The sequence below is a fragment of the Argiope bruennichi genome, chromosome 1 (assembly GCF_947563725.1).
Source record: "Argiope bruennichi chromosome 1, qqArgBrue1.1, whole genome shotgun sequence".
In the NCBI taxonomy this organism is placed as follows: Eukaryota; Metazoa; Arthropoda; class Arachnida; order Araneae; family Araneidae; genus Argiope; species Argiope bruennichi.
In genome coordinates, this window is record NC_079151.1 from 125,620,834 (window position 1) to 125,646,419 (window position 25,586).

General features: G+C 31.2%; 1 protein-coding gene across 1 annotated transcript in view; it reads right to left on the bottom strand.

Annotated features, from left to right (window-relative positions):
* Window positions 1-11,174: 11,174 nt before the first annotated feature.
* Window positions 11,175-25,586, bottom strand: part of LOC129975007 (histone-lysine N-methyltransferase NSD3-like) — a 194,969-nt gene continuing 180,557 nt past the window's right edge. Inside the window, exons 23-27 of the mRNA XM_056087862.1 lie at window positions 22,830-22,886; window positions 20,726-20,767; window positions 17,818-17,874; window positions 14,431-14,484; window positions 11,175-11,656 (exon numbers count right to left, since the gene is read on the bottom strand). Coding sequence (XP_055943837.1) covers window positions 11,466-11,656; window positions 14,431-14,484; window positions 17,818-17,874; window positions 20,726-20,767; window positions 22,830-22,886 — 401 coding nt within the window. The 3' untranslated portion in view covers window positions 11,175-11,465. The remainder of the gene's footprint in view (window positions 11,657-14,430; window positions 14,485-17,817; window positions 17,875-20,725; window positions 20,768-22,829; window positions 22,887-25,586) is intronic.

The following is a 25,586-nucleotide window of genomic DNA, read 5'->3' on the forward strand; positions in this document are numbered from 1 at the left end:
GATCTTAAAAAACATAATGCATCCATTGTACTGTAATTAAGCCTGGAACGTAATTTTGTGCAAAAATCTCTTTCGGTATCTACGCTAGTTGGTGGTACTGGTAGCAATGCGCGATATACTTTTCCCAAGTGTTTACCTTTAAATCCCTCATCTTCAATTCCCCCATTAGATACTTTTTAATTCAATTTGTTTTCACGTGTATGTGAGTGTTGTGTTATTTCTGACAGCATTTTATTTTAACTCAAAATTTCGTATTGATATGTGTAGCCAAAAGTGATAAAAAAGCTTTCAGGAATGGTAGGAAGAAAATTTTGCATAATATCATTAAATATTGTGACCAAGAAGCAGAAAACGGGGAATTAAAATATTTCTGAAAAAACTTAATAACATATAAAAAAAAGAAACATTTTAATATAAAAAATCATTATTATTTAGTAAGAAAGTAATTACCAAGATTTAAGAACAGAAATTTTTCATTTATTCTTCATAATTTAATATTTATGTCCTTTATATTAAATAAAAATTGCTCTGAAATATTTTACTGTGCATTAGTACCTTTTTCCTTCTGTATTACTAATTATCTGTAATGTTTACGTCTCATAAAACCGCGAGTCATCATTGTTAAATGTGAACTTCTCCTCCATTCATCATCTTTCCTCTAACCCCTATTTTGTCGAATTAAACCCATCCTAACGCATGTTTTAGAGGTTTTACAATCCGTTGTCAAACAGTATGTTATCACTTCTCTTGATTGTGCGATGCAACTTTGTATTCACAATCTAATTAATTTCACCCGCTAGTGAGACATAAAAACAAAAACGTATACTATTTTGCAATGTTGGTGATGCCTGAACATATAGTGGAGACAATTTTAAAAAGTTTTAGCAAATACTGAAAAAACGGTATTTAAACTTGTGAATACCGATATTACAAAATTGTACAAATGGCTCAAAATATCGGTATTTGGTATACCGGTATTGCAATCCCTAATTGCAATATAATTTCATATTACGTATACTCTGTGTTTGACTAGTGTACTCGTCATTGCTAAATTCCTGCGACACAATTTAGATGCGCATTTCCGAAGAGGCCGAACCAATTAACTGGTTAAGAAATATATTATTCGAATTTTATTGATTTGTTTCATATGTTTTATAAAAAAATTTAAAATAAATTTTAATATTTTGACGCTTTACACGTGATTAATTTCAACTACTTCACTGTAATGCATGAGCATCTGATTATACAATTTTAAATTATACAAAATAAAGTCATTCATAAATATTACAGCTAAATACAAAAACGAATTTTAATCCATGAACATCTGAACGGTGCTATAAACTCTCAACTCGACCAATACGACAGTACATCCCCCAGAAAGGAAGCGTCATTTTATTAGATAGTACACAATAATAAACGTTAATTTACATTATTTATTCAATCCAGCCTCACAATTTTGGAGATTTATTATTAAAAAAAGGCGTTTAATGAACTTAAACCAAGCTGTGAAAATCTCACGTTATTTTTGAGTAAGAAATTTGTAGGCAAGTTATTTATTAAATAATGAAATTAGTACAAATAAGGGAGCTTAATACGAGAAATAATTTAAAAAAATTACAATTACCTGAGAACCTGACCCATTTTTTTACCCTGAGAACAAAAAAAAACAACAACACATTTTTGGAAAAATGTCCGTCTATTTTTTTGTCTGTGATAAAGATAATTAAAAAACGACGGGTGATGTTCTTAATAATGAACGTGTTAATACATTATAAGTAAATTTCGTTTCCCCCTTTCTCAAGAAATAACTCATTTTTAATAAGTAACTCAGTCAATAATCCAAATCGGTTTTGGGATTATTTAATCTGGAATGGCAGTTCTTTTATTGCACTGTAAACAAAACTCACCAGCACGCGGAAACCATGCATTGATACATGCATTCAACAAGTGCAAATCCTCACGATATGAGCAGAAAGCATACTGAAGAGCAAACGAAGAGATGATATATATATAAAAAAAATAGCAGATATGCATGTGTGATGCGGTGCATAGATGGTCCCTTTCTCACCTTTTCCGCTATAGTCGAATAATATCGATCGAGGTCAGAGCGTGGGAGGGTGACTGTTGAGAATTCGAACGTTAAGTGGAGTATTTTGAGTACTTGATTCATGGATTCAGTTGATAATGGTAGTGCGATTAGTTATATAAAAGAAATCTTGCCGATAAAACATTTTTCAGTTTGATAAATAACGATTAAATTTTCGTTAATTTTCTTCCTTTATTTTAATAATTAAAAAAAAGTCTATAAAAATATAATTCTCAACAGTATTTTTCATATTTGGACTTGGATTCAAACAATATCCATCGTTTTAAAACATATTTAACCCCTTCAGGTAAAAGGATGAGACTAGCTCGTCATTGAATTTTCATGCCATACAGTACGATGACGAACTACAATCGTCATGCGACTAAATTTACTGTTGAATATGATAATAAGTCCGGTAAAAAATTTCTTGTGTACTGAATCCGGCAGCACTTTTATTACTTATGTTGATATCAGAGATCATTACCACGTATCGTTTACCGTTGGATTGTTTCGGTACAATTTACGGCCAAATTGTTGTTAGTCAGTGGACTATATTTTTATAAACATTTAACGTGAACATCGGTCTTACTAAAGGAAAAACATATTGTGAAATTAACACCATAATAAATAAGAGTAGTGTACACTATGAAGATGATTGGAAGGATTCAGAAAAATCAGAAGAAATAAGCATACCTTTACATAATACTGATAATGAAACTAATCATAGTGAAATATTACCCAAAAGTCGAAAACATGTTGAGAGACTAAGTGATTTTAGTGAATATTGTCGCAAAAGGAAGGTCTGTACGTAGTGTGGCTCAGATGTAAAGCACGCGCTTGCAAAAAGCACCAGGTCCGAGATTCAAATCCCAGCCAAGCGCATCACAATAAAGGTTGAACTTTAATTTAAATTTCTTGTTATTCGTTTGTTAATGTTCTAGAAGCTTCTAGAACTTTCTATAAACTTCTTTATAATTCTGGATTATTCTGTAAAGGTATAAATTCTGAGTTCCACAAGCAGTGGAATGAGTTCTTCGCCTTCATGTTACGAGTGGCTTAAAGCTAATAAACTTGATTTAGTGTTATTTTGCGACTTGTTATTCTTTGCATCTTCGTGACAATATTCTGGAGTCATAGGCACATCATCAGAAGAATGTATTTGGAAGGAAACAGGTGATGTGCCTGAAATAAACAAACAAAAAAATTACGGGAGTGCCTAGCGTAAACTAGGCAATAATCTGAAGTCATTAGAGGTTTTTGAAAAGGTATTGAACTTGAACTTAGGAATTACAATTATATCCGTATCAATAATACAATTTTAATTAACAATATGTAAGAATTATGAAATAAACTAAGTTTTCTTAAATAAAAATAAAATAGTTATTTCACGAACAATTTTTTATTATTAAATCTTACTGGAAGGGTTTAATCCCGTGAACTGAAATAACGAGTCCAGCTCTTCATAAACTTACTTGTCCAAACTGACAATTACGAGCTATACTCGTTAGAAAGTATTATAAGTTGAAATCTTTTATAAAAAGTTCTAAATTATGAAAACGATTTTTTTTTAAATTTAAAAACCCGCGGGAGTGGTCCCACAAACACTTTCTCTTATATTCGTGGATAAAAGTATTATCCAAGAGAAAGCGTTGCATGGCACTGGCATACAATAGTTACGAAGTGTTAACCTTTTGGCATGAATTTAGCATTTTTACTGAGTCCATCGTGTCATCCTTGGCGAGTTATTTGGCGACTAATCCCTGGCATGGGGTTAATAGTATCCGAAGATCGAATTTGTGTTTTAAATGCGTTTTTACAAACCGACTGAAACCAAAATTACATTTATAATTACAAAAATCACATAACAAATTTAGTATTGCGTGCCGGGGCCTAGAGGTAGCACGTCTTCCCCGTGATCTGCACGTCCTGGGTTCGAGTCCCGGTTCGGGCATGATTGTTCTTCTCCCTGTGTTCTACCTGTGAGGTGTGTGAAAGAGCCTCCCCCCCCCCGTAAAAAGGGGTTGTGCAAGCGATTGTGTGGGTGTCATCTTCGTATGAGCTAGAAGTGAGACTTCTGCCCTCGGGTGGTCAGGGGCCTTTACCCGCAGAAGCTACTGCACAAACTCGGCTTAAAACGCTCACCGGGCTTGTCTATGCCAAGTGTATAAGGAACAGCAGCAACAAATTATTGCGTTTCTGGGTTATCTCTTTTACATCTTTCTGGAACCACTTATTACCGGTAGACAATCAACCCTTTGTTGGATTTGGCTCAAAATTTGAGAAGTGTCTACATTATAGATATTAAATCTGTGTGATTAATTTTATCCATGCGGCTTTCTTCTTGTTATTAATTATTGTGTTAATTTATATTCAGACACATGGAGAGACAGACATTCTCCGAATGTTTTGCTCAAAATTTGATGGAAATCTGTTAAGTTTGGTGTAAAGACTGCATACCAAATGACATCCGTCTAACTCAAAAGTTTTTAAATTATTTTGGCGACAGACAAATATAATTTTAGGATTATTTTTCTCTTTTTAATCTTAGGGATTTGTAAAACGTCAAGATTGGTCAAAATATCGAGTTGGAATTTTTTGTCGTTTACAATACTGTTTCTATGATATATATGAAAAAGTAAAAACATAAGTTTCTATATTAATTCCTCCTCTTATAACTAAAAAAATTAAATTGACTGAAAATAATGTGCAGTTCGAGGAATGAAGTATTTATTTTTTATTCATAATTAAATATATGTAGAGGATCCATTTTCAGATAATAAGATTTGTAGGTGCTGTACCGTGGGTAGGGTTCGCAATACCGGGATACCGAATACCGGTATTTTGAGCCATTTGTACAATTTTTGTAATACCGGTATTCACAAGTTTAAATACCGGTTTTTCGGTATTTACTAAAAATTTTTAAAATTGTCTCCGCTATATGTTCAGGGATCGCCAACATAGCAAAATAGTATACGTTTTTGTTTTCATGTGTCCCTAACGGGTGAAATTAATTAGCTAACTAATTTCTTATTTAATTGCTTAAATCTAAATGAGCAAAACATGGATTATCCCTGAAAGAAGATATTGTATCCATAACGACTGATGGAGCAGCAGTTAGGAAAAAAGTTGGAAAGTTGATTGGTGCAAATCAGCAGTTGTGCTATGCTCATGGAATTCAATTAGGAGTAATAGATGTATTATACCAAATAAATAAAGAACAGAAGAATCCAAATACTCCGGATATAGAAACTTCGGATTCTAACTTTGAAGAGAGTAAGAGTGAGAGTGATATTGACAATGAAGATAATGGCAATGTAATCGTTGAAGAAGATATTGCTAATGAGGATGAAATATTAACCCATCCAGAATTGCTTCCTATAATTTATAAAGTTCGAAAAATTGTTAAGATATTTAAACGTTCCCCTATAAAAGATGGCATATTACTAAAATACATACTAACTGAAAATAAAACGGAATATATGTTAATATTAGATTTTAAAACACGTTGGAACCGTCTACTCCTAACAGCACACATCACACTAGAACAGCACACATCACTATCTGAAGATTATATATTACATTGAAAAATCGCCAGAAGAAAGGCATATCAAAATAGAAAACGTCTTATGGTATTTACATAATTATAATGATTTTAAAAATGAAAAATAAGAAAAGAAAATAACCAATTCATATCTGATTAAGTTTATAGTAAATTTTCTTAAAATATTTTACCTACAAACCTATCCATATTCAAAAGAATTCGGCGCAGTTATCGAAGATTATGAATGTCGATAGTGAAAAGGAATTGTCTCTTGAACAAAAATTAGAATTAACGATAAATAAGAAAAATTCAACGAACCAAAATACAATACAGAAATCAGCTATATCCATAACCATCCGACGAGAAATTCGATTTATTTGAAGATGTGGGATTTAGATTTTACATTTTTTTGTGATTTACAGTCGCTCCAAACCAAACTCGGACATCAAAGAAAATCTACTAATTAAGTAAAAAAATTTTAAATAAAAGTGATTAGCAAAATAATTAAATGCATTTTCAATAATATATTTATTGCAGTATTAAAAAAAGATAACAAAACATATAAATTATTACATTGTAACCAGAAATTATGGTAAAAAACAAAACAAAACAAAAATTAGCGCACAAGCCATACTCGGAAGTCTAAGAAGATTTTTAAAACTAGTTAATATTTCAAATGAATTAATATTTTGTATGTAATCCTTTGTTTTTTATAACCATTTTAAGACGTTTAGGTATAGATTGCACCAATTTTTCACAAAAATTAGGCTGAATATTGTCCCATTCTTGCAATAATACTCTTTTCAACTCAGTTTTACTTGAAACAGCGTGTTCCCGGACTTTTTTGTTAAGATGATCCCACAAATTCTCGATGGGATTTATGTCTGGGATTTGGGGTGGTGTTTCCATGACGTGAGGACGATTATACAGGAGACAGGAACACACTCTATAAGCTTTATGCTTGGGATCATTATCCTGATAAAATCTCCAATTATTGCCAAGCGAAAGTTTTTGCACACATAGTGGCAAATTTGTTTTTAAAATTTCAAAAGATATACATTCTGATCCATTCTCATTTCAATGAAATGCAAAGTTCCTGGCCAGCAGCTGAAAATGATCCCCAGACCATTACTGATCCGCCACCATGCTTCACAGTTGGTTTCAAGTTTTTTCTACGCAATTCTTCATTCGATTTTCTCCAAACATATGGCTTGCCATCTGATCCAAATATATTGAATTTGCTCTCGTCAGTGAATAATACCTGTTTCCAGTAAGAAAAATCCTTGTTTTCATGCTCCTTTGCGAATTCACGTCTTACTTTTTGATTTCGCTTACTTATGAAAGGCTTTTGTCTGGCTTTTCTTCCATTGAGATTTTTCTTATGAAGCACATTTTTAATTGTTGATGGACTAGCCTTTTTCCCTAATTCATTTTCAGCAATAATAGCTAGCTTTGGAGCGCTAAGGAAGGGGTTTACTTTCACTTTTCTCACTAAATATCGCTCATCTGCTTCGGTGAAAATCTTGTTATGGGCTTTTTTAGGCTTATTTTCTACCTGATTATTGGTTTTATAATGTTTTATGATGTCATGAACCGTGGAATGACTTCTTTTGACAATCTCCGATATTTCTCGCACAGACTTTCCATCTTCAGTATGCTTAATAATCAATTTCCTTAACTCTAAGCTCGTTTGGCCCCTTTGCCTTGACATTTTCAATAAATTAAGTTTTTTTCTGCAATAAATGAAAAAACGTCAAATCGAGAATTCCGCTGAACAACTACAATGTTTTTCATGAAGTTGTCTACAATTTTCACTCAGGGTTGTAATTATTTGGCGCTTTATTGTCAGATGTCCGAGTTTGGCTTGCGTTCTCTTTCTTCCGCAATTTTTTTTTATCTCTAAATTTGTCATTATAATTTATGAATTAGGGTTATTTGGTTTGTTTTTAATAGAGCAATAAATTCACTATTAGAAAACCATCTTTACTTTTTTTGAATTCCTTTAATTAAAGTTATTTTTGCAAAACAAGATTTTTTTCTCTGGTGTCCGAGTTTGGCTTGGAGCGACTGTAAATAAATAAGATGTTCCTTTACCTTTTTTGTGATTCTTTGTACACTGTTATAATTTATAAGTTCAATTATTTTTTGTGATATTTACACTCTCTAATAAAACTGGCAAATAAAACAAAGAAACACCTGTGTTTTCTTTTTTTTTTCTGAAATTTCTAAAACCGGTATTAAGATCTAAAAAATACCGAATACCGGTATAGAAATTTTGACCCGATATTGCAATCCCTAACAGTGGGTAAATAATTTTTTATAGAACACTGCATATTCAGTTGAATTAATTTTTTTTTCTATAAACGCAACTGAACAGACCTCTAAACAAATATTTTCATATTTTTAAATTCAGGGTTTTAAATCTAATTCACATCTTCCTATTACCAAGACTGACAATAACTCCAAATCGCCATAGCAACGAGTGAGCCACTCAAACATTTGTAAACAAATCAGCAATAGGGTTGCTAGGAAAACAACTGCGCTTGTTTGTTTGGGTTACCATATAGGCGACGAATTCAAGATGCTTCACCCCTTCAGGACCAGCACGTGGAGAAGCACTTTCCCATATTCCCCTAACGAAAAAACCCAAAGCAATCAACAAGAACGACGAAGTTCCTTTAAATCGCGCATGCAGTTTCAGAGAGCTTCTGTTCATACCAATAAATCTCGAAACGCAAAACAGAAACCAATGCCTACCCACATATGAAGGTCTAATGCCAGACTTAAATAATTCACTTCTTTCATAATGGAAAGACAAAATAGACAAAAATACTATGTTGTGGTCCCGAAACTGCAAACAACAAATCCCCATACATAATCCAATAAGCATTCAATTTTTTCCCCACTCAGGCAAAATATAAACAAAAACTCAGAGCAAAATAAATCATCGTCCTTTAAATGCCCAATCCTCCCAAAAGAGCCGAACACGTGCAATTGCTTACATTTTTAAATACCACCAATCAAGTAAAAAATAAAATAAAGCCAAGAACCGAAAGTATATTGAAGGTCACTCTGTGAGATATACTACAAAGTTATAACGGACTTTAACCGCTATCTAGTGTTGTTAAAAATTTAAATAAAATGTTCCAAATAGAATAAACACGGCGTGATAATGGGCCCATAGAGACGGAAAGGCTCATCGGGTATATGATACCGTGAAGGGAGACTTGCGTGATCATGGTCCTGAACGGGTTCAAGAAGATTCTAATGAAATTTTGAATATGTGTAGATATTAGGGATGGTCCAGAGCGTAAGAATAGTTATTTAAAATATGTTCGATAATCTATCTATATATAAAACGTTAATATACGTGGCGCAGAAATCGCTCTTATTGCTTATTGTTGAATGGCAGCAGTGAAATGTAATTAAATTATAATGCAAATTTGATTGCTACATTGAATATTTTTACAACTGCATTGAATTCAGCGCTTCTCTCAGTTAATGAATGGAGTTTCAAAAGTTATAAAAGAAATCGATAAATAAGATTCAGATCGAGAATTTAATTGATCGCAAAAACAGGATTAAATTAATTTCCATAGACAATCGCTGAATAGTTTATGGAAATTGATGTTATTTTCATAAATAATTATCTTATAAAAACTGTCTTTGCATCATTTTAAGATTCAAAAATTTAACCTATTTAATGAAATTAATTTCTTTTATTTCATAATTTTTCCTCTTAATTTCATTTGATACACAATGTTTTTAAATTTCATACTGAAATTCAAAGTTATCCATCAAAATATCCAATTGCATGTATTTTTTACCAATCATTAACTCCGTAGTAAGATTCTTATTTCATATGAAATATTTTTTTTTTAAATTTGTTATTAATTTAACTGGAATCATGTTTTTCATTCATATCAAACAAGATGATCTTTTAAAGAAAAAACAAAAACAAACAAACATTCCATACTAATCATTTACAGACTGAAAAGTCAATACTCTAGGCGAACAAACTGGTCGCCAGTGCCAAAATCAGATGAAATATTTAACAAGTGTCATCTTATTTTTAAAAATGATTACCTAGACTTCAAATCCTTAAGCAAATCAGATCAAATACACTATCTACCAATAACGATTTGAACACTCATGCAAATGAGGATATGTGCGGACCTGATCTACTTCACGCTTTCTGAACTTAAATATCGTATAGGAAACAGCATTGGCATTTGTCGCATAGAAGATACCACGAATTTCAGAGTTGTCTGACGTCGAGAAACGCATGGTTGTCGGATATCATAGAAATGGCGGATCCTTAAGGGACATATCTAGTGAATTATGGTATGGGAATGTTTCTTGCGATATGGACTGGGACCCTTGATTCCAAATCATGGTAAACTCAACTCCGTCTTCGACTCCACTATTCTAGACAACAATGTATTTCCTACACTGTTGCAATATTACAGGTTGGATCATTGTTATTTCCAGGATGACAACGCCACTTGTCATGTTGCGAGGTCAACTATGGATCAGTATGATGACAATGGGGTGAACTGACTGGTATGGTTTTCTGAAAGTGTAGACTTAATCCTATCGAAAACCTGTGGGTGAATTGGATCACCGAATTTAGGGGTGCAGCAAACTTGGAAAATCGATGAAAGAACTTGCATGTTTTCTCTAAACCGAGTTCAAGAAAATGCCACTGTCCATCATCCAAACACCTGTGAAAAGCATGTTCTGGAGGGTTAAGGCTGTAATTGCCTCAGGTGGGAGGATCTACCAGCTATTGAATATAAATAAATGGTGTTTACCTCTTTTATCACAGGTGTCCAATTACTTATTGGTAGATAGTGTATACAGCTGCGAGGAAGGAATTGGACAGCTTATTTGCTTGTTAGATAGGAACCTATTCCCTACATGTTAGTAGCGGGGGTTACTTGATGGAGTATTTAGTTATCTTCATTAACAACTCAGTTGGTTAAATTTTCAACGTCAGCTATTTCAATATTTTTTTCTGTGAAAAATGACGTTACAGGAAGATTTAAATTTAACTACTTACTTTGAATTTTCGGCAATCACAAACAATTTAAAATATCTCAGAATCTTAGAGCTAATTAAAATTGAAAATCTGATTTTTATAACTTGCCAAAAGATCCAATTTTAGCAAAGAAAAATAAAACAGAAGCGGAAAGCAATGAGTGGCTTCGATGGAACATTGTAAAATTTCACGTAATATTTCTATAATCTATGGAAGTAATATTTCTTTTAGTAAAATAAAAAAAAAGTTAAAATTTCTACAAAAGCGTATTGAATTTTACATGACTTGTAAATGAAGTTTTAATCCAAAGGAAAGATCAATTGTAAACAGCCGTTTCTGTACAAGAATCCATTAATTTTCCAGATGCAATTGTTGTTTCCATTGAGGTAGGGAATATTCATGTTACTCACCATTTGAAAACTTCACCAACAACTAATACATACACACTAAGAATTAAACAGACAAAGAATTTCAAGCATCATCTTTTTAAGTGTTAAAAATGCATCTTTATTCTTACATAAATAATTTTAAAAAATTTCATATAAACAGTAAAAACGTTTTGTTTTAAATATATCATTGCAATTTTTTTGGTGCAATTTTTAATTTTGTAGGATGGATTCAGTTTTTATCCTTCTTTATTTAAAATATATTTGCTCTTAAGTAGTTCAGTTGGCACATTGTTGGATTGACTGTCCGCAACCATTGTTTTATCACTTTAAAGCACCAATCATTAGTGTAATATCATATTACACTGGGCAGGATAAAAAGTTTCCTTGTCAAATGAGTGCTCATGTTTTTCAGAATGTATCGAAGTCGATGTCTTCATCTTTTTGAGAGTCATTTTTCGACTCTTCAGTATTTGTGGAATTTACAACGTCCGTATTTTCAGTATTTGTGGAATTTACAACGTCCGTATTTTCAGTATTTGTGGAATTTACAACGTCCGTATTTTCAGTATTTGTAGAATTTCCAACGTCCTGTTTGGAATCTGTAAGAAAAGAAAATACATCTTCATTTGTGTTGCGCTTAAATGAATAATAAAAGGTAGGCGAGAAATAAAAGGAAGGGCATTTTTAAACCTGTACTAAAAAACGATCGTGTCTGTTATGAAAGATGTTTAAAAAAAAAAGAGATAAATTCCAATAGTTCAACAATTTGTAGAAACACAGAGCAAAACAACCGTTATTATAAAATACGTTATCTTACAGCCGGATTATCAAATAGATAAAACAAGTAATTACTTCGGGATTTCGGAACTTACAAGTGTAAACTTTCGGAACTTACAAGCGAATTACAAGTGTAAATTTCAATTTCTCCTGCTGAGTTCAAAGTATTTCTATTATCAACAAAGATTAATTAAACAAATAAACTAGTTAATAGTACAACATTTAAATTATAAAACGAAGTAGTTAATAGTAACAGTTATGAATTTAAAGATGAAAATTAATTTTAAACATATCTTAGAAATCGAAATTTTTTTTTGTTCGTATATGTGATTCATTTAGAGTGCCCCCAAGAACTTTTTAAAGCTAGAGGAGCCCAAAATGTGTGATCCGCACTGTAAATGGGTTTACTTTAGTTATATTAATATCCCGTTTTAAGGCAACACTAGGCTATTTTGGGACGGAATAGTAATTTTGAACCACATTCAAATGACGAGGACGACACTTGTGCTGGCATCTCCTCTCCAAACTTCCGCACCACTCCAGCAGGAGGAAAATTGGCCCTGACGGATTTAACGTGCACCAGACCCGTTAAAAGCCCGTTCTTCGGTGGAATCGGGTCTCGAATCTGAAGCCTTCCGGTTTCAAAGTCGAGACCTTAGCACCAGGCCACCGCGGTCCCCATTTGTAAATGAGATAAAATAGAACCAAATTTATTTCAATGCAGAAAATAGGAGGAATAATAAAAAAATATATTTTATCAGGACGATTAGATGACATTTGTCGAAATAATATCAATTTAAATATACGTATTAAGCATAATTTATACAAGTTTCGAAAATATACGGTACAATTACATATTTCGGAATGAAAATATACAATCAATTGTTAGAAATTTCGTTAACTTTATTCTTACATTGGTAAAAAACGTTTTTCAAATAATAGCAGTCAAAGAAAAATGTCCTTGGTACCAACTTTAATAATTGACATTTAAGAAATTGTTTTAAAAGTTCTATTTGCTCTTAATTCAGTATATTGATGCAAATGTGATGAATTTATTAGATAATAAATGTGATGAATTTATTGATATAATAAATGTAACGTCTCAAACTAAAATATTTTTGTATTTAAAGTCATTTGTTTTGTCATGCAAGTCATTTGGTGTCAAGAGTTTTTATTTATTAGAATCGCTATATAAATCAGCATTCTTATTTTCGCTAGTTGAATTATATTTTATTCTTTAATTTTTGAAAATATTTCAATTGAAGAAAACTAAAATTTATAAAATTGAATTATATCACTTAGGGCGGTGAAAGCTAAATTTACTGGCAATTAACGTACAACACCGCTTCTCTACATTTTTGTGATTATAGGTAAAGTTACAAAAAAAAAAAAAAGATTTAATTACTCTAAACAAATGGTACTGCGAGTATTGTAGACAAAATAGCATTGCTTTAGAATAAAAACTCAAGTAAGATGCTAATAAATGGTGAGAAACTCATGCGATTTATTATTTTTTTTGTCATGTCAATCATTTATTGAAGATTCCACATCAATTTTTTTTTATTCAGTAAGAAAATATTGGTTTCTTCAGAAAAAAATTATTCCTGCTTTCTTCCTGCATTGCGAATACAAACAATTAGGTTAATATCTCAAATCATGTAGTAGTTAATAAAATCCTTGCCATGAAAAACGTGTACGGATTATACAGACATGTATAATTTATTTCGTCTCAACTGAGTGCACTGACATTTGAAATGATTTCGGTAATGCTACTATGTATTATCTACTATGTACTTTACATCTACCGCTATATATTTTTTCGTTGCCGAGCCGCTCTCATTTTACTCCTTTTCTTGATAATAACAAAAAACTCTGGCATCATTAAGTGTACTGATTTGACTTCACAAAATTAAATTTTAGAAATTAATTTTTAATTATTAGAACATTTTCAATGTATTTCCTTTTTTCTCCTCTTCATCTTTTTTCTCTTTCTTTATTTTCTCCCTTTCTTAATGATTTTAACTTATTTTTTTCCTTCAGAATGAAGTTGAGTTAATTAAGTTAAATAAATAATTTTATTCATAATATTCATCTATTGATTGAGTGTTCCAGTTTTGTGTAATTATTAATGTGGTGCCATGCACCTCACTTCCTGCCATTGAGCAGTGCCTCTGGCGGAGGGAATGAGAGTTGCTATCAATGGTCGCCAAGACGTGGTGATGTGACGACGCACTATTACGACGCGTTGTTTAAAAGACGAACTTTTATGTTAGATCTGAACTTGATTATCATAGTCTTATCCTGTAAATTTGTCATCTTCAATTTGTTCATCATAATTTGTGTATCATCTTTAACGTAACTATATTCTCAAATATCAACTAACTCGAATTTGTTATTGCTTGGCCATCACCCCTCACATTAATAAATTAAATTCCTTGTTCAATTCAAAGACTTATTCTGGGTCAAACTGATTGGAATACACGAAGCACGATTTCATTTTCTAGAAGGCAAGAAAATGAAACTCTTTGCGATTTCACATACTAAAAACATTACTATTTTAGCTTTTGCACAATATATTGAAATTCAGTGCGCTTACCTTTATTCCTTCTGGATCTTATTTCGTTATAGTCAATATCGGGTTTTTTACAATCTGTAAAATAAAATAATTCAATGCATTTGAAATCAATTTAAGTAGGTGTAACATGAAATATAGACCCAATTTTTCATACCTCAACTTTTCCGAGTATTTAAACAACATAGGAATAGTCTTTTTTAGGTTATTTTTACAACAGCATGCATTCCCTCAATCGTATCTCAAGAGTTGTGGACGAAGGTTAAACAAACAAACGATCGCATGTATGCACAGTGAGTTTACCGACAAAATAGGGTGAGTTTTGTGCTTCATAAGGCAGTGAAGAAATGCGAATGTACATTTTGATCACTGAAGGCAAAATTTGGCAATGCTAATTTAGGTTGCCGGACCAGAAACTAAGTCTCTTTGTCCTAATGCAATTCTGAAAATATTTTTGAACATTAAACAATTTGCAAACACAAATTTCTGCTAAAAAAAACTATTGATTTTAAAACTCAAAAAAATTGTTAGAAAATTGCAATTGTTTTTTTACTAATGAATAGATAGCCGTCCGAGAAATATTATATTGTTTTTTTGATATTATGTTAAAAATGCCTCGATTCTTTGCCTGAAATGTTGGGATTTTTTTTTTTTTTTGAGCTCTTAAGAATTGAAATTTTATCAAAATAAGTCACCCGCTTTCTTACAATATCCATGAGGTTTTAAATCATAATTATTTTGGAGCTTCTAATTAATTTAAGAACGAACCAAAATGATTTACTTCTGGGTGGTCTCATTTGGGGACACTGTCCGTCTAAGACATCTGTTTCTTCGTTCGCTTATCTTCTGTTTTGTCGCCTCTCGTATCCGTGCGAAAGCAATGACTTGATATTTTTCAGAGAAGGTTGCGATGCAGATTTGGTGTTCGCGGAAAGGGGGGGGGGACTGTCTTTAAAGAAAGACCACCCATATTTGTAACCAGAGAACATTTCACATTTCAGAAGTCTATTTCAGATTTGCCTTTCGCTCCAGACGGTTTCTTATTTTTAACGTTCATGCTCTGATTAAATTTCTGCGATTTTTTCCCCCTGTAAATTTCTACGTTTATATAACCTTACTTTTTTTATTAAATTTTTTTCCCAATTATTATTATTGTATTCTGTATTTGAAAAATGTGAAAAAAAATGTCGAAAAGGTGTCGAAGAAGTGCTTTGTGCAGATCCAAGGAAAAAAAAATGAGCATAAAACACGAACAATGTGCAAAACATGCAATGTGTTAGACCAGCGGTTCTTAACCTATGGGTCGCGACCCAAAATTGGGTCGCGAGGCATATTTCTTGGGTCGCTCTGAGTCGAACCAAAAAAGTTAGTAATACACCAAATGTCAGACATTTTAGAAATGACGACTTGAATAAATATCAACAATCGAAAATGAATGTTATTAACAAGATCAAAAAATATCAGCTGATTAAAAAGCGAGAGCAAAAAAATTACGTGTGATGATAATAACGGTGAGATATAAATGGAGCAAAGCTGGCGAGGGCGTACAAGAGAAGCGCGCCAAATATTTCATTATGTCAATCTTTTGGTTTTATTCGTTCGCTTTATTTACAAAATATTTAACAGGTAAGCACTTCTAACTTGAGAATAATTTTAAATACATGCTGATAAAAAAAAACGATATCTGTAATTTATGATATAATTTGATAAATGTCAGAGCATTTTAGTTGTTTTAAAGTCAAAATGGATGGGGAACTCTTTCTCAGCGCGGAGCGTCACATTTTCTGCCTTTTACAATACTGCCAAGTTGGGGTGAAACAGCCCTATAAGTATTATTGCCCTTTGCAACAACATATATGTGTGAGGCTGGTTTTTCGGCTCTGTGTGTAATCAAAAACAATTACCGGAACAAGTTAAATCCTGAAATAGATATAAGGTGCTCCTTGACAAGCATTCAACCGAGGTTTGAAGATCTTTCAAAATGTATTCAAAGCACAAGGTTCTCATTAAAACTGTATGACTTGCATTTAAAATTTAAAAGACTTAACATATGTATTGATATTTCTTTTTTTTTTTTAGGAATAAGTTAAAATGTCAGTTATTTTCAAAAAGTTATAAATATATTTTAATTTGATCAAAAAAAATTATTAAAAACATTGATTATTAATTAAATTTTCCTTGGATCGAAAAGTACTTTTGTTTATCTTTATTATTAAAAAAATAAATAAAAAATTTGTAAGTTCAAAAAAATCATCATCGTAGGATTGAAGATTTTTTAAAAATACGATCTAAAATAAAGCAATGAAAAAATTTTGACTTTTTTTTGGGTCGCGACATGAACATATTTCTCAAATTTGGGTCGCGGCTTAAAAAGGTTAAGAACCACTGTGTTAGACAAAAAGACACTCCCATACGTTTCGAAAGATTTCATGCCAAATAATGAGTTATTCTTAATTTTTTGCAATAGTTTCTATTTTTTATTATTTATATATGATATAATTTAGAAATTCCATAATAAATATTTCATAAATTGAATTATTAATATTTTAAATGTTTCAAAATAACTAAAATACAAAAATGTTTATTAACCTAAAATATTAAAAATTACTGCTATTATCATTATTTTGAAAGATTTTCTTACACGGAGTTTGCACTAGACGGGCGGTGTCTTCAACCGAGGGCACTACCCCCCCCCCCCTGTGGAAGGAGGGATATTAAAACAAAATTTTGATTGCAAAATCTACGTCTACATAACCTATTAATCCCACTAATTGAGTTTTTTCATCACATTAAAAAATGTTCAACCACCCTTCCCTGAAAGGCTTAATTGGATCAAACATTTACTGAAACGTGTAGCAAAAACGCTTCTGATGAATTGCGCGTATATAACGAATTATTTGACTCAATATTGAGCCAATGAATTTAAAGCTTGAGTCGAGTGTTGACGTTTTGTGTCGCCCTGGCTTAAATCCTTGCGTTTTTTAGTAATCTTATTCATATGGATGCGAATGTACGGATCAATTGATGGTCAGTTTTCTGTAATATTTAGTACAAAGTTTAATGGATTAGCAATTGTTAAAACTGTTTCAAATTTCACCTATTCAAGACTTCCATCTTTTTAAATTTCAAACTTGTTTATATGCACAGGAAAACATACTGTCGACGGATTTTGCTGGACAATTTGATAGAAATCTACAAATTTGATATGAAAATCGCACACCAAATTTCATCCACCTAGTTCAAAGGATTTGAGCTGTTGTGCTCACAAGCAGCCAGGCACTATTCTAAAATGGCCGCTGATAAAAGAGAGGACTGAAAAGAGGAGGATTTAAGAAATTCTCATGTTCCAATTTGGGACGATTACAATATTATATTTCATATAAAAAAAAATCGAACTAGAAATGTGATTACCTGCATATTTTTGAATTAGTGTCTCGGCCCAACTTGGAACAACTCTGGGCTCCGGAACTGAAAAAAAAAGTAGCATTTTAGTTTTAGACACCAAGCTAAGCCTAATCATTAAAATATGAAAAATATAAATAGACATTACTGTTTAAAGGTTTAAGGAAAATTTGCGCTAACAGTGGTAATGATAGCCAGAAATTAAGCAAAATAAATCAATAAAATAAAAATCTCAGAATTCAATTCATATGGCAAAAATTAATTTTTATATATTTCAGGGATGAAATAAAATTGCTGAGAAAATTTTAATAACTAACAACATGACAATTTCTATACTTTATCATGATATTTATCATTGAGGAAAAACGCAGTATAGATAAAACTGTCTTTTGTTTCATAAAAAATAATCAGATAAATTTGCAACAAGCAATTTCGCAATTTTTGTTACAGAAATTGACCAATTAAATCTTCCGAAAGAATGGATAATTTTTCGAGCATAAAGATATTTGTAATTAGAAGAGAATTTAATTGAGGACCTCATACTTACTCGAGCATTTTCATTCTCATCTCCCGGAAAACATTTCCGGAACTATTATGTGTATATTTGAAAAATCTGAAAAATTCTTGACGAATGAAATGTGACATATAGGTCTTTACATCAAAACAATTGATGGCCATTCTAGTTTGTAATACATTCGAAACTATGCTGATTTTTGAAACAAATCACGGCTAAATCGAAGCCAAATGGGAAATTATTGGCCAGGGCGAAGTAATCTAGGCTGGCTAGGACATAAGCTGGTTCATTCACTGTGAGGAAAACCATACTGGAGAACTATAACAGCCCGAATGTTCGCGATTGTAAAAGAATTCTTAACCCTATCCACATTTTAATTAAACTTACATGCACATGATTACTATAAAAAAGAATGAATTTATTTAAATCGCTATCAATCATTAGACTAATTGTAAATCTGAACAATTCTAAAAGAGAACAAGTAATTTGTCAAGTGGAATTTGGTATGAAGTTTATATACTATGAAATAGTATTCATAATGTATATATTTCATATGAAATATATATATATATATATTATGAATTATATGAATGAGTGATAATATATATATATTATGTGTAATTAATATTCATATATATTTTATATGAAATATATAAACATTCTATAGTATATAAACATGCTACAAATATGATCTAAAAATCTGAGATCCAATATGGGAAAAAAAAAGTTCCAAAATATAAATTCTATACTCGATACTGTCTTTATTAGGTGCGAACAAGATCAATAATGGGTAATAATGCCTTGTTCTACAAGAAAACTGAAAAAAAAAAATGATAGTGGGAAAAAAAACCCCGTTCACACATACATCATTAGCAGAAATCTACAACATAAGCAACAACAGTTTGCCCCTATTCATTCTTAAGAGAGAATTTAGTTGACTCGTTCTTGAAAGCGAGCCTTTGCTTCTATAGCTATCGTGACAAAAAAAGCAAAGATTTGGAATCTAGAAAAATCCCGTATCTTGGTTTTTAGAGATACTGCCAAAATTCCTCGAATCTATCCATTCGAGGATCTTCATTTTTGTTTCGAAATTCGCCAAATGATCATCAAGACAGGGCGTCGTTGACATGGCATGCATTCAGCATCTGTTTCATATTATAAGTTTCTTCCTCGCTATCAGCCAAAGTGCGCAGGGAAGCAGTATTACAGCTTTGTTATTATAACTATGTTGCAGCTTTCGTTTTATTCTATGATGGAAAGCTTATCATCTGTTAAAATGTAGAGGTCTCAAAGACATTGGCTTGTTTGAGAGTAACTATTGGAGGAAGATATCAAAATAGCTACTAATTTCGATCAAATAGAGAAAGGCAAGGCAAAAAAAGGGCAAAAGCCTCTTCACGAAGCTTGAAACCAGGAAATTTCTTATGTTTAAAAAAAGAACATGTGCCTCAAAAATAGACGACTACTTTCCAAGCTTGCTTTCCCTGGATTTAACTGCTCAAAGAGAAAGACTATTTTAATTTCCATTTTGAAATGCTGAAACTTTCGATACCTTAACAAATGCTTGCTGCAGAATATTTTGGATTAATCTAAATAAAATTTTACATACTCTATTTTTTAGCATCATGTTCTTGACGGACTACATAGGAACTTCCACTCTAATTATTACTAAAGAGAGCTGAACAGGAATAAGACATATGTTTTTCTTCAAAATATTTCTTTAACAGAGATTTTTGAAAAAAGCAGTTGTATTTCAACAAACATCTTGGCATTTATTTTTCATAACTACGTTTATTTATAGATAGGTTCCAGTAGAAAGTAGATATGCACTTTACAGGAAATATGTTTAATGTTTATAAAATGAGCCAAGAAAATCTTATAATTTTAAACGAGCAATTCTCGTATATATTTATTTCGTGTATCTTGGATTTGACTCTTACGATTTGGATCAAATTTTATATTTAGATAAGGTTTTGCTTTTTAAGTTTATTTTTATATGTCTTTCCTGTAAATACGCGATTTTACACATACACAAAACCCCAAATATTTATAACTGACTATCGGAGCTTTCTTCTATCTGCTGTCATGCTGGCAATGTCATATAGCGACATCTCGTAATTTTTTGTGTACTTGCATTATTGCCATAGGATGATAACCTGCTGATACCTCAACATTTTGTGAGATGGCGCTGATGGATGTGAGATGAGGTAAGATTGAAAAAATATTCATATGTAATTATTATGTGATTCGTATCTAACAAGATTTTACAAATAAAAAAAAACTCCGCTAAGCTCAGTTTTCCAGATATTAAAAGAATGAATAGAGTATATAGATAAAGTATTAGAAAAGAGCACAATGCTGTTTTTTTTTAAATTAAAATATTGGAATTATAAATATATTCACTTCTGGCACGTCGCAAACTTCTCGCACTTCTCGCTTGTTCCTCTGAAAAAAAAAATATGAAAAGCTGTTATAAAACTACACATTGTAAATACATTTCATTATTATAAAACAAGAAAATGTTAATCCAATTATTTTCATCCAAGTTCTTATTTTTAATCTACTAAAAATAAGTATATATGTATGCGAGTACGCTCTCCCTCAACAAGACAAATCATATGATAAAAAAAGTGCCAAATTTGGCCTATTCATAATTTGGAGAGAGGTAATAAGCATCTCGGAACATTTTTGAAGACTCATTTAGAATTATAATTGAAACTTTTGCGAAATCTTGGACACCTACCCGACTGCTCGAAACAAAGCACAAAATGATGTTTATATAATCAACTCAACAAACGCAAAGTATTATCTTTTCCATGACAAATTCTGTTGCATTAATTTTTCCTATTGCTAATCAATTTTTAGGAAATATTTTAAGCGCATTTTGCAACTATATGTTTCATTTCTCTAAGTGAAAATCAAATCTCATTCATTGCTACAACTATTATTTACGCCTGCCTAAGCAACACCCCCCCCCCTCCCTCTCCCATTGTTTATGCTCCAAGTAGAAGATTTAGCTTCTGTCTCCCATGGTGAATGCGTTTAATAATAAACTATGCTTTTAAATAAAATTTTATTCTTATTTTTTTCCGTTGCGTTTTTTTTAGTTAATTTTAAAATTTTATAATCTTTAAAAAACTTTGTCCTTAAAATCCTAATGTCTTTAATCTCTTAAATTTTTGGAAAGTAGTAGTATATGGGTACCTTTATGGAAACTGAAAATTTCAGACATTAGTAATGAAATTAACAATACATAACATTTCAACGCCATTTTTTATATGAAAACATATTAAAAAAACCCACATAAAAATAATCGAAAGAGTTTTTTCAGAATGCTTTACTTAAAAAAAATGAATTATTTTAATAGGAAATTGAAAAAAACCTTATAAACACACTCGGATGATTTTTACATACGCTTTTAATGTGCTTTGGTATCAAAAATGATATGCAAATATTTGAAATTTTTGTATCTTATAAGAGTACTACTCATTTACTACTGCTTAGCATGCTATCAAAAACTTAAATGCTATTTTTTTTCGGAGGAAATTTCCAAGATTAACCTATATGGTGGGAAAAAACAGTTAAAATACGCAAGTAATTGAATTAGTAGAAGTTAGAATTTCATATTTTTGCATATGAAGGTTTAGTTTAGTTTAGTTATATTAACGTCCCGTTTTAAAGCAACACTAGGGTTATTTTTGGGACGGACCTCGTATTTTTGAACCGAGGTCAGATGACGAGAGTGATACCTGAGCTGGAACCTTCCTGTCCAAACTTCCACACCACACCAGTGGGAGGAAGTTTGGTTCCAACGGATTTAATGTGAACCAGACACTCTTAAACGACGGTTCTTCGGCGGAATCGGGTATCGAATTTGAAACCCTCGAGTTCTGAAGCCGAAATCTGGCCACGAGGTCACAGCGGCACTTTGCATATGAAGGATAACAAAAATTCGAATACAAATCCGCTAGAGAGGACGAATCGAATACGAATTAATCAGCTTGTTTTAGAAGTCTATTTCACCAACGAGCATTTTTAGAGTAGTGCCGAACTCCTTGGGAGCACGATAGCTCAAATCCTTTGAATTAGGTAGATGGAATTTGGTATTCATACCAAATTAGTAGAATTTTGTCTAACTATCGATCAAAATCCGTTTAAAGGAAATATATCTGTGCATCTAAACACGATTAAAATTAAAAGCTATGAAAAGATTTGAATAGATAAAATTTGCAACAGTTTTGACAACAATACATCTTTGGACTACTACAGAGAGATAAGCTTTAATTATTTTTTTTAACAGAGCACAAAAAATCAAATAGGTCGTCCTCCATGATCTCTATATGCTTGATTTCCCCGATATCTATATGTTTTGGCTTAAAAAATGATATGAAATGAATGTCTTAATATCACTGTTTAAATATATATATAAATGAAATATTACTGTCATATAAGGGTAAGCCATATATTACTTATGATACTTTGCATTAAAAAAAGGAATTCAAATTACCTTGTCGTTCTTGCAGGGAAATCTCCCTCATCGCAGCTTCCATCTGCAAATATTGTTCTGCAAGAAGATAAAAATAGGTGAAAATTTGATTATAATAATTTTATTAATAAAATATGGAAAATAACGTCACTGTTCAAATTGCAATAACCAGATTTTGACTCTCAGTTATTTTTTAAACCTGCATTTCAAAAAAACTAAAACTCAGACATTCAACTTTCCATCGATACTCTCACATGTTACAAAATTATATACTTTATTTTCTTTGAGTGCTTGGGAATCAAAAGATCCGCTTGAGAATTGAAAAAAATTCTACATTCCGTTTTTTGTTTTTTTTCATCTTCATTTTAGAGAAGCTCGGAACCAAGATATCTATCTCAGTAACACGAGCAATTGCTAAAAAGCCACTTTATGAGATAGGACAGCTTTCAATTACCATAAGTATAAATAATCACGTACAAAAGAAGATCTGCGATATAGTTTTCATATGGTAAATGTGATAAAACAGAACCAAAGTTAATTCAAGATGAAATTTTACATGGACGATTAAATTATACTAAAATCTATTGAAATAACTTTCATTATATATATATATATATATATATATATATATATATATATATATATATATATATATATATATATATATATATATATATATATATATATATATAATATTAAGCATACTACTTATATAAATATTGAAAATATACGATAGAATGCATATTTACAATCTCAAATATGAAAATCAATTATCAAGCATTTATCAGTCTTATTAGTCATTATTCTTTCGCAAAGTTAAAATTTTTCGAATAATGTCAGCCAAAGAATTAAATTATTGAAACTATTATGACAGAAAATTGCACAACGTATATAGGGTTTTATAAAAGATATAAAGTATTAACTATACATTAATACCTAAAATTACCTAAATTACTTTAATAAAACCTAAAATTACTTATTTCGAGGATGCATATGAAATCATATTGCCAAAGAGGGATCGTATTATAGAATAAAATATTAAACTAAAAGTTTTCTGCATACCTGAAAAGATATTTTATTACATTTTAATCTGTAGTAAATGGAATATAGCTGAATATTGGACTCGTAATTACTTTTAAAAGTTTCATTTTCTCTTTATTCAGTATAAAAGTGCCTATGTTTCTAATTTTTATTAACAGATTTATTATTGTGTTTTAGTATCACCTTTCTTGTGATAGTAAATTTAACTTCTAAAATTCAACTGTTAAATTCAGTTCTTTGGTCTTGCAAGTTTAATTTTAGGATGCTTTTTTTTAACATTAGAATCGCTCTATAAATCGTTTCATATTTTTTCTTTAGTTTTAGAAAACAATTATATAGAAGAAAAACTAAAATTTATAAAATTGAATTATATCATTCACGTCTGTTAAAGCTGGATGTATCGATTCCCCCATTCCTCCCCTCAAAAAATATTTGTAAAGCATTGCCAGGATTGACTGTCAATAGTCATGCGAATTTGATCACTATCGAAATCTCGACATCGCACAAAATTCGATAAGTATCGAAAGTACAACATATACCGACAATTCAATAAGTATCGAAAGTCCGATATGTATCAAAAATTCAATAAGTATCGGAAGTTCGATCAAGACAGATAGATCACTCAAACTAGTTTTAAAAAAGGAGTTTAGCAAGCAATTCAGCTGCCAAGCGATAGCGAGGGTATAACAGCACTTCTTTTTTTTTTATGCGAGTAAGCTAGAACGTGAAAATGCGAGCTGCGAATAAAATTATGGATTTAATCTGAATTAATCCTTTTTGCTTCAATTTCTGAAGATATATATTTAGTGATTAAACAAAGTAACGTCAACAACCTTCTGATAACCGCGATTATTTTTCCATAAGGGTATCATTCAGTTAGGAAACAGAAAACAGTTTATTCAAAAATAAGGCGCAGCCCTAATGAGGAGGGGCATCATCTTATTGCAAGTGAATGTCTGAATTAATGGATGAATTTCCACTGGTATCTCATCCATTAGTTAAGATAGAATGCTATTCGAAACTAAATCTATCGGCAAATTTTTCAGCTTACTGTTGTACAAAACTGTGCCAATTAAATGAGTTTTTAAAATTTCTACACCTACACATTAGTGGAAAATTGTCAATGGTGAAAAATACAATATTTCGAACGTATTTTTACTGTTCCAAAAGTGATAGTTTTGATGATTAATATTTCTATCTAGATTGAAGCATCATTTATTTCCGTAAATTATATTTTTCAGAAAAGGATTTCCTTTTACCTAAAGCAGAGCGCATATTTAAAAGTCTAGATGTGTAGTTGTTCAAAAAAATGTATCAGTTCATGGACTCCATCGTAAAAAGTACCCGTGAAGTATTTCTTAAGTATCTTCTTACAGCAGTTTTGGGACAGTTGAATTCTGAACTTACTGTTCATATACTAAGCGTGAGAAAAACTTAAAAAATACCAAAATGTAAGTTTCTGTAACAGTTTTATAGAAAATCATCCTTTCCATTCCTACCGGGAGAAGTAAGGATCCTATAGTTTATAACTGCCAGGATCCTATAGTTCATAATTGTAAGGATCCTATAGTTTATAATTTAAAATTATTGGGAAATCATTCTGTTATCAATTTAGAGAGGAAAAATGTCAGGGATTTAAAAAAACCGGTGTTTTTATTTTACACCGAGATCAATACTGAGATTGTACATGATATTATACATGAAGTTGCGAACAAGTAATTTTATTTTCATTTTCGA